General features: G+C 43.2%; 1 protein-coding gene across 1 annotated transcript in view; it reads right to left on the bottom strand.

Moving 5' to 3' along the window:
- The window catches only part of LOC124274589, a 47,697-nt gene that overhangs the window by 170 nt on the left and 36,417 nt on the right, over positions 1-11,110 (bottom strand). The window contains exons 3-9 of the mRNA XM_046709953.1: positions 6,409-6,650; positions 5,478-6,139; positions 4,663-4,777; positions 3,512-3,648; positions 2,875-3,033; positions 1,474-1,557; positions 968-1,135 (exon numbers count right to left, since the gene is read on the bottom strand). Coding sequence (XP_046565909.1) covers positions 968-1,135; positions 1,474-1,557; positions 2,875-3,033; positions 3,512-3,648; positions 4,663-4,777; positions 5,478-6,008 — 1,194 coding nt within the window. The 5' untranslated portion in view covers positions 6,009-6,139; positions 6,409-6,650. The remainder of the gene's footprint in view (positions 1-967; positions 1,136-1,473; positions 1,558-2,874; positions 3,034-3,511; positions 3,649-4,662; positions 4,778-5,477; positions 6,140-6,408; positions 6,651-11,110) is intronic.

Below are 11,110 nucleotides of genomic sequence, written 5' to 3'. Positions count from 1 at the left end.
CTGCATAAAGACAAAACATTTTAGTGAAACACTTTGGTGAAATAATCTTGGTTCTTTGTACACAGGATAATATAAGTAGGCATGTTTCCATCACAGTCAGCAGTATTCCAGCTGTACCGATGTGGCCTGTAAGGTATCAGTCTTTACTACAGGGCTGGGTGGGTCATAGGTCCTTGATGCAGCCTCCCCAAATCCCAAATGCTTGTCATATTTAAGGATGATCCTCCTCATGACCCCCTGGATGTGATCCCCCACACAAGTTCTGCACCCTGGATTTGATCACCCACCTGACCCCTGGATGTGATCCCCACAAGTACTGACCCCTGGATGTGATCACACACACAAGTACTGACCCCCTGGATGTGATCACACAAGTACTGACCCCTGGATGTGATCACACAAGTACTGACCCCTGGATGTGATCACCCACAAGTACTGACCCCCTGGATGTGATCACACACAAGTACTGACCCCCTGGATGTGATCACCCACACAAGTACTGACCCCTGGATGTGATCACCCACACAAGTACTGACCCCTGTGATCACCCACACAAGTACTGACCCCTGGATGTGATCACCCACACAAGTACTGACCCCTGGATGTGATCACCCACACAAGTACTGACCCCCTGGATGTGATCACCCACACAAGTACTGACCCCTGGATGTGATCACCCACACAAGTACTGACCCCACTGATGTGATCACCCACACAAGTACTGACCCCTGGATGTGATCACCCACACAAGTACTGACCCCTGGATGTGATCCCCACACAAGTACTGACCCCCTGGATGTGATCACCCACACAAGTCACCCCACACTGACCCCTGGATGTGATCACCCACTGGATGTGATCACCCACACTGACCCCCTGGATGTGATCACCCACACACTGACCCCTGGATGTGATCACCCACACAAGTACTGACCCCCTGGATGTGATCACCCACACAAGTACTGACCCCCTGGATGTGATCGTAGCCCAGGTCCTGCTCCTCCTCCACAACATATTCAAGGTTCAGCTCCTCCTCAGAAACCACATCATCATCATCCTGTGGTGGAGGGGGGATGGGCGGCGGTGGAGGTGTCTGTTGGGGCAGCTGGAGCTGTTGAGGTGGCTGTGGTAGTTTCTGAGGGAATATATTAAGACATGTTACCTGTTGCTTGTAGAACAAAATAATCTTCGAGTATCATTATGTTGAATTTATAAAGTAACTTCAAAATACAAATGGAAAGATATAGCATTATTAACATATGAAATCATTATATATCAGTACATATTATTTCAGTTTATGACAGAAATATTTATCAGTGAATGGTTTCAGTGTGTGATCTCAATATTTATCAATGAATGGTTTCAGTGTGTGATATCAATATTTATCAATGAACGGTTTCAGTGTTTGATATCAATAATTATTAATAAATGGGGTCAATAAATGATATCAGTCCATGATATCCAGCCACTCACAGAGGTGTTGACTGCTGTGTCATACAGTTCCTGGCAGGACAGCTTGGAGGGTGGGTTGCCCTCTGCTTCGTGGTTGTCACACATCTGGAATATACAAGTTTGGGCTGACGAGGGAGTATCTAGATCACCTGGAGACAGGTCTGTAGAGAGGGTCTGTAATACCTGGAGACAGGTCTGTAGGAAGGGTCTATATTACCTGGAGACAGGTCTGTAGGGAGGGTCTGTATTACCTGGAGACAGGTCTGTAGAGAAGGTCTGTACTACCTGGAGACAGGTCTGTAGGGAGGGTCTATATTACCTGGAGACAGGTCTGTAGGGAGGAGTCTATATTATCTGGAGACAGGTCTGTAGGGAGGGTCTGTATTACCTGGAGACAGGTCTGTAGGGAAGGTCTATATTACCTGGAGACAGGTCTGTAGGGAGGGTCTGCATTACCTGGAGACAGGTCTGTAGGGAGGGTCTATATTACCTGGAGACAGGTCTGTAGGGAGGGTCTGTATTACCTGGAGACAGGTCTGTAGGGAGGGTCTGCATTACCTGGAGACAGGTCTGTAGGGAGGGTCTATATTACCTGGAGACAGGTCTGTAGGGAGGGTCTGTATTACCTGGAGACAGGTCTGTAGGGAGGGTCTATATTACCTGGAGACAGGTCTGTAGGGAGGGTCTGTATTACCTGGAGACAGGTCTGTAGGGAGGGTCTGCATTACCTGGAGACAGGTCTGTAGGGAGGGTCTATATTACCTGGAGACAGGTCTGTGGGAGGGTCTATATTACCTGGAGACAGGTCTGTAGGGAGGGTCTGCATTACCTGGAGACAGGTCTGTAGGGAGGTCTGTATTACCTGGAGACAGGTCTGTAGGGACAGGGTCTATATTACCTGGACAGAGGGTCAAGAGGGTCTGTAGGGAGGGTCTGTATTACCTGGAGACAGGTCTGTAGGGAGGGTCTGTATTACCTGGGGACCTGTAGGGAGAGGTCTGTAAGGATTACCTGGAGACAGGTCTGTAGGGAGGGTCTGTATTACCTGGAGACAGGTCTGTAGGGAGGGGAGACAGGTCTGTGGGAGGGTCTGTACTACCTGGAGACAGGTCTGTAGGGAGGGTCTGTATTACCTGGAGACAGGTCTGTAGGGAGGGTCTATATTACCTGGAGACAGGTCTGTAGGGAGGGTCTATATTACCTGGAGACAGGTCTGTAGGGAGGGTCTGTATTACCTGGAGACAGGTCTGTAGGGAGGGTCTGTACCTGGGACAGGTCTAGGGTATTACCTGGAGACAGGTCTGTAGGGAGGGTCTGTATTACTGGAGACAGGTCTAGGGAGGGTCTGTATTACCTGGAGACAGGTCTGTAGGGAGGGTCTATATTACCTGGAGACAGGTCTGTAGGGAGGGTCTGTATTACCTGGAGACAGGTCTGTAGGGAGGGTCTGCTATCGGGGGTTGGTTGCAGCAGCCCCAGCAGAAGCTGTTCGAAGTTCTGGCTGACCCTGAGAGACAGGGAGGTGGAGTACTTCTGGCCGGCCACACACCGCAGGGTGATGCCCAAACCGTACAGGCAAGTCTGCAATTGGAATCAGATGACTTACACTTCCTGTCATGGATCAATTTAGCATCAATCACGTGGTGACGTGGTGAGGTAGATTTAACTTCACTTTGAACACTGTTCCAGTTATATCATGGGGCATCAGTTTCAGTTACATTTCTGAGATGTTGCAATTCTCAGACCACTTTTTTAAAATCCTTGAGGCTTGTGGTGCTAATAAACCTAGAAACATTATCGTGGAAAATCAGGATTCAAACCCATGATCATAATTCTCTAACAGTCCAAGGGAAGCAACTCTGCAGTGCTTGAGATTACAGGGCCATCTGTGTCCTCCCGTATAGAAACATGTATTTCCCATTAAGTAATATTCTTGATCTATTACAATAATAAAGTTATATCGTGGCTGAAACAGATAAGGATTGAAGGGATTCTTTCTGCTGGAGAATATTAATGAAAATGGGTGGGATCTGTGGTATTATACTAGCGGCATGGCTACCTTCTCAGACAGGACACCCTTCTGTTGAAGTTCTGGTGCCATGAAGATGACCTCTAGAGGTTTGTCTTCTGGGATTGCCTTGAAGGTCACACTGCCATCTCCGCGTACTACCAGTGTATCGGGGGAGATATAGGCTGCTGCAAAAGAAGCACAACACATGTACTGTGAACTGTAAATACTGATTAAAAACAGGAATTATCTGGGCTTTCGTCTTCGTCTTCTGCATGTCAATGACTGAAAACAAAGACAGCTTGACGTGAAAATAGCTAAGACTATTACATGTACTTCTATTTCAACATTATCTGCAGGGGAGGATCTTAGCACAAGCCAACAGCAACAGCTGCTTGTATTTTCTTCCTGCATTTGACATAGTCACCAGCAAAAACCTAAAATACATAACTGTTTTACTCTGGACTGGGTGTTTCAATTGTGTGTGTATATGAACATAAAAATAGTGTACATACTGTTCTCTGCAGTTTATTCACATAATAAAGTTAATATCTCAAGAAATGCCAAATGATATTGAAGTCAATTCTTATGATAATTATGTCAATGATAATAGTAATAGTAATAGTCCACTTATATGGCGCTCATATCCAAGCACATTGCCTGCTCACAGCGCTACGTACATTACCATTCTCGGTCATATGACACTATCGTACTTTCCGATACTTTTTCAACTCCCTGGGGAGCATACAGCCATGCTGCCTGTTAGGCGCAATGAACTAAACACTCACATTGCCAGCACATCCTCACGGGTACCCATTTTACAGCTGTTGAACTGAGACAATGTGGATCTAAGTATCTTGTCTAAGGATACTATGCAAATGTGCCCACCTCGGGACCCAAACCTAGGTGCCTCCATCGGGGATCAAACCCGGGCCTTCTGCGTGATAGGCAGACGCCTTACCACTGCACTATTGCACTCCTCAATAATCGTTTCATATTGCTTCTTAATTATAATCACACAATATGAAATCAGTGACATCATTCAGCACAAGAATGATACTAAAGCCTCGCTCTCTCTATTATCAGCCAATCAGGAAACAGCATTCGACTTTAAGGTGTAAAAATATTGCTTGGTAAGCCAATCAAATGCCACACTTGCTATGGATTCATATACCTGTGAGCCCCTCTACTTGTCTACTTACGAAGATGCTTCTTTTTCCTCTGAAGGGCAAGGACTCCCTCTCGACACATGGCCCATAGTTCCTGCTCATTTAGGTAGCGGTTGATCCAGTCAAGAATATCCCCGATTGTCATACCCTGTCAACATTTTCAGATACACATGATACTACTTTTAAACAGACCATGTTTAATTTTATATGTGCCTGACCATACATAACACAATTTTGGCCACTTTACTCACTGAGTTGTTAATTATTCAATAACCAATCTGTGTATAGAACTCACTTTAATCAGCACGCCATCTTTGTAACAGCTAGATCACTTGGTAATAGTGAGTGAGTGAGTGAATGAGTTTAGTTTTATGCCGCACTCAGCAATATTCCAGCTATATGGCGGAGGTCTGTAAATAATCGAGTCTGGACTAGACAATCCAGTGATCAACAGCATGAGCATCGATCAGTGGGATACAATACAAGTCAGCGAACCTGACCATGCAATCCCGTTAGTCGCCTCTTACGACAAGCATGGGTTACTGAAGATCAATTCTAACCAAGATCTTCACGGGTCACTTGGTAATAGACTTGAAATTGATTTTATGAAGCCTAAAATCAAGTCGCTGTGATTCGGAAATTGTGATAATTGTTGATAAAGAATTTTCCCATCCAGCGGAAACTGGGAGAATACAAACTGAAGGGCTGGTGGGAGATTGGAATCACAGAAAAAATATGGACGGCCTTATATATCAACAGTGATAAATTGTGAAAATATGTACCAAACTGAGGAAAATTACATAAAAATAGATGATTATGAATGTGATAGAAGGAAAGACAACTCTTACCTGTTTCCTCCTTTCTTTAGCAGGTGAAGGTGAAGGTTGATTGTCTTCTACACCTGAGGATGTAGGCGTTGAGGTGTTCTCTGGCAAGGAAAACTGGCCATTTTGAATGTATTCCGTCTGCTCAGTGGAAGGTTCACCACCAGGACGTACCTGCTGTGACATTCTGGGATCTGTCCTATGTTTATGGTGGTTCGTGTGGAAGGAGCCAGCTGTCCTCACACTGTGTCCTGTAACACCATCCACACTGGACTCCTGGATGCCAGGACTATGTCCACTACTGGCCATCTTGGAAGTCACATGATCCTCGGGGTAATATCCCTCACGATCTACTGACGATGAGTATTCTATTGTCCGTCTACTCTGCTCGTGTGATTGGTTACTGTTATGCCTTTGAATGTCAGACACAAAATGTTTACTACCAACACTGGTCACATTTTGGTTTTTATCCAAATATGGAGTCTCCCTATGATGATGATGTTTCCCTGAAGAATGCTGTTCAGTCCTTTGTACATGCTGATACTGATGATCCATGGTCACGTGTGGTGAGTTAACGGATTCAGTGGGTGGAGAAAATGGAAGGGGTGACTGGCTGACGAAGGTTGATTGAGATTGGAGATATTGGGTAAGGCCGCTTGTTAGATCAAGAATACTGCTGCCATTGGCTGAAATGAAACAAAACCAGTTAGATCACCAGTAGTGTTGTTGGAAGTTTACACTGATATACATACTATCTTCCACAGAACTTAATTAGTGAGAGCAGGACTAGAGACAGGCAGATATACTACCTTCCTTAAAAACTAGGTGAGGGTATGACTACCCAGAGAAAAATAAATATACTATCTTCCAGAGAACCAGGAATGACCAAGCAGAGACAGATAGATATACTATTTTCCTTAGAACTGGATGAGGAATGAGTAGACAGATATACTACCTTCTTGAGAGCTATTTGATGGTGGGACTGTGGACAGGATGAGACATATATCCTGGGAAGATTGTCCATCAAGCTCTTCTTCACAGTGTGATATCACAGTGTCCAGCTCAGGTCTCTGATTCTGGTCATCGGCCGTCAGGCCGACTGAGGAGATCGGTCAACTTCTGACTCAACTCTGGCTTGTGTTCATCATGGTGTTCCACAGCATACAGCATTGTCATCCCCAGCGAAAACAGCTGGGACTGAAAAGCAATAAAATGTATTAATTGTTTCTTGTCTAAACTACCATGAAATAGAAATTAATGTCAACAAATATGTAAAACAAATAGCATTAAAAGCTCTAGTCAAGTTTTGTATTTACGTAATTAATAAACACAACTGAAAATCTGAAACAATCAAAATGTTCTGGTCCGTTGGTATGCATTATACCATTCACAGACTATCAACATACCATTGGAACTTAAAATTTGCTCAGGTATTCAGAAAATTCATACAGCCATGAAAACTATTCATGGGAACCATTCAAGAGAACTATTGACAATCCTGCATATGTCTACCCACGTCATTTCCTGTTAATGCACACACCTCAAACAATATATATCAACTTACAGGAATTTGTCCCCTGAACATTTAGGTCAGAATTGGACTTCAGCCACCTATGCTTGTCATAAGAGGCGACAAACAGGACTGAATCATCAGGCTGGTGACTTAGTTGACGTATATCATCATATCCCAGTAGCGTAGAATATTAGATCAATGCTCAGGAGGCCAGACATGTGTTTGTCTGGTCCAGACACTATTATTTAAGACAGTAGGAATATAGGTGCTTATGAATAAAAAATATAAACAACAACCTAAAGGAGTTCTCAATTAAAGGATTTCACATCAGTTGCAAATTTATATGACATCAATATGTTTAAGTTCATTCTTCAAAAATTTAATGCATCACTAATAAGTGTCAGGAACGTTATTCAGTGGACTTGGTTAAACATGATGTTTTAGTGAAAACACAGATAATAACCTGTAAACAAAGTATGATACTGTATTTGCTCGAACACTGCCTGTTTCCATCATGATATTTTACTCACATTAGATCGTCACATTACCTGATTCAGGGGTGGTTATTGGAATTTGAAACCTTTGACTGATGGATCAGAATTTGAGCAATTCCTAAATCTTTCACAATGTTCACCATTTTCTGAAATAAGTTAAGCCTTCTGAAGCCCATGCTAGTTTATTTCTGAACAGTATCCCATTCATTAACGCATCAAAATGATGGAAGCATATCCATAACTGAATGACTTGCGGTACTGATCATGTTAGTCTTGACGTTCCTGAAGAGAGTGAGGAAGTGGTCTTAGACCATACTTTAAAACACATGTAACAGGCTATCAATGGCCATATATCATTGAAGAGGCTCTACCCTCATTGATCTCACAAGATAAACATGGCTGACGCAGGTGCTTGTTTACATGATTGATTTACCACATAACAAATAAATACTTGGGTCAGTATCAATGTAGTTTGAAGAACAAAGGACAGGTATTAAAGCCCACCCTCTAGACCCTGCGTGTGTTGAAGGAAGTGTCAGGACTGAAGTCTGGTATAACATGACTGAAGGATCAACATTTCATTTAGTTGCTTGTAAAGTCAATGTTTGAGGAAAGCTGAGATGATGCATTTTGAAGGTGTTCACCACACTGAGGAAATAAAAAAGTGGGGTGAGTGAGTGAGTATGGTTTTACACCGCTTTTAGCAATATTCCAGCAATATCACGACAGGGGACACCAGAAATGGGTTTCACACATTGTACCCATGTGAGAAATCGAATCCGGGTCTTCGGCATGATGAGCCAACACTTCAATCACTAGGCTATACCATCTCCCTAAAATCAACAAGTATGGACTGGGTAAATGTAGGAATCGAACCTACAATTATGAGAACTTAGAGTTCTTTCTTAAGTAACATACACAATAGCTGGCATCTGTCAATGATAGAGCCTGTATTGTGATGGAGAATGTTTAAACAATCTAGCTATAGGTAGTAGCACTACTCCTTACAGTAATTAAATTATATTTAGACCAAATTCACATGCACAAGATTAAAGCTGATCTAAATCTTATTAAAAATAATTATTCACTGCTTGAAATGGAAGTATGAGTAAGAATAAGATAAATGTAAGCCAATGTGTGTGTGTTATTAGTAATATGAAAGGAATGAGCATGTGTAACAATCGTGCAGCGAAGTTATTTCTAAGTCAATGCATAAATCTGCTTGTCTTGGTAAACAATCTCCTGGCTTAAGATGCCAGTGTTCCTTGGAGGCACAACCAGTATGAATACAGGAATTAAACATAAATGTTGCACTCTGTAAATGAATATAGTGTCTCCTCAACTTGTATGTACATCTACAGATCCACCTACACAGCATGTCTACTCTTGTAACAAGTACTTAATATGACATCAAAGAGGAATCTTTGTCCTGACAATCAAGGTAATGTCTCAGGTGTAGATAACAGTACACCTGTCACAGGTGAGAACTGTCTGGTGTTTCAGCTGATGTAGACAATATTTATGTCCTAAATAAATGAATGGGTATTGGTTTATGCCCCGTTTAGCACCATTCCAGCAATATAAACAGTAGGAGCACATCAGAAATGGGCTTCACACATTGTACCCATGTGGACAACTGAACCCAGGTGCATTGGTGAACACAGGTAAGAAATAACCTGCGGTTCCTTGGAACCTTTACCTTATGCCCCTCTGCCTTAGATCCTTCACATTGGATCCTTTACCTTATGCCCATCTGCCTTAGTTCCTTCGCATTGGATCCTTTACCTTATGCCCCTCTGCCTTAGATCCTTCTACCATTGAGATCCTTTACCTTATGCCCCTCTGCCTTAGATCCTTCTCATTGGATCCTTTACCTTATGCCCCTCTGCCTTAGATCCTTCTTTTACATTAGATCCTTTACCTTATGCCTTTAGATCCTTCCCCTCTGCCTTAGATCCTTCACATTGGATCCTTTACCTTATGCCCCTCTGCCTTAGATCCTTCACATTGGATCCTTTACCTTATGCCCCTCTGCCTTAGATCCTTCACATTGGATCCTTTACCTTATGCCCCTCTGCCTAGCCTTAGATCCTTTACCTTATGCCCCTGCCCTCTGCCTTAGATCCTTACCACACATTGGATCCATTTTTACCTTATGCCCCTCTGCCTTAGATCCTTCACATTGGATCCTTTACCTTATGCCCCTCTGCCTTAGACATTGGACCCTTTACCTTATGCCCCTCTGCCTTAGATCCTTCACATTGGATCCTTTACCTTATGCCCCTCTGCCTTAGATCCTTCACATTGGATCCTTTACCTTATGCCCCTCTGCCTTAGATCCTTCACATTGGATCCTTTACCTTATGCCCCTCTGCCTTAGATCCTTCACATTGGACCCTTTACCTTATGCCCCTCTGCCTTAGATCCTTCACATTGGATCCCTTTACCTTATGCCCCTCTGCCTTAGATCCTGCATTAGATCCTTTACCTTATGCCCTCTGCCTTAGATCCTTCACATTGGATCCTTTTACCTTTATGCCCCTCTGCCTTAGATCCTTCTCATTAGATCCTTTACCTTATGCCCCTCTGCCTTAGATCCTTCACATTGGATCCTTTACCTTTACCTGCCTTAGATTATGCCCCTCTGCCCTTAGATCCTTCATTGGATCCTTTACCTTATGACCCTCTGCCTTAGATCCTTCTCTTAGATTAGATCCCCTTTACCTTATGCCCCTCTGCCTTAGATCCTTCACATTGGATCCTTTACCTTATGCCCCTCTGCCTTAGATCCTGCCTTAGATCCTTCACATTGGATCCTTTACCTTATGCCCCTCTGCCTTATCCTTCCCTGCCCCTCTGCCTTAGATCCTTTACCTTATGCCCCTCTGCCTTAGATCCTTCACATTGGATCCTTTACCTTATGCCCCTCTGCCTTAGATCCTTCACATTGGATCCTTTACCTTATGACCCTCTGCCTTAGATCCTTCACATTGGATCCTTTACCTTATCCTTCACTGGATCCTCTGCCTTTACCTTATGCCCATTTGCCTTAGATCCTTCACATTGGAACCTTTACCTTATGCCCCTCTGCCTTAGATCCTTCACATTGGATCCTTGACTTTACATCTCCCCATCTTGGATCCTTTGTATTGGATCCCCTAGCTCATATCCCTCTGCTTTGGATCATTCACATTGGATGCCCTAGCTCAAATTAATAAAATATACTCCTAAACATATTTTGAAGATATAGTCAATTATGAAAAATCTGCATAGACTCTTTGTATGTGTGAACATGTTTGTGTTTTGTTTTGTAAACATACACAAAGTCCCAATATGGCACAGTGCATCATGATGCATAGACAGTAACGGAATTATTACTCAGCTAATACTGTTGAAGTGACGGAGTAGCCTAATGGTTAAAGCATTAGCTCAACATGCTTTACCCCTGAGTTCGAATCCCCACATGGTTACATTGTGTGAAGCCCACTCCTTATGTCCCCAATCACGATATTGCAGAAATACTGCTGAAAGTGTCATGAGAACTACACTATCACTAATATCAGCACAAGGGTTCCATCTCATCTCATTCTACACTGACCATCAGGTTTTGTGCACTATATATCCCTTGAAACAATGAAGATGTCCTGTAT

This window comes from Haliotis rubra, unplaced genomic scaffold (assembly GCF_003918875.1).
Source record: "Haliotis rubra isolate DU_JTF1 unplaced genomic scaffold, ASM391887v1 Scf192, whole genome shotgun sequence".
Lineage (NCBI taxonomy): Eukaryota > Metazoa > Mollusca > Gastropoda > Lepetellida > Haliotidae > Haliotis > Haliotis rubra.
The sequence above is the reverse complement of the archived record's forward strand: the minus strand, read 5'-3'. Positions and strand labels throughout refer to the sequence as shown.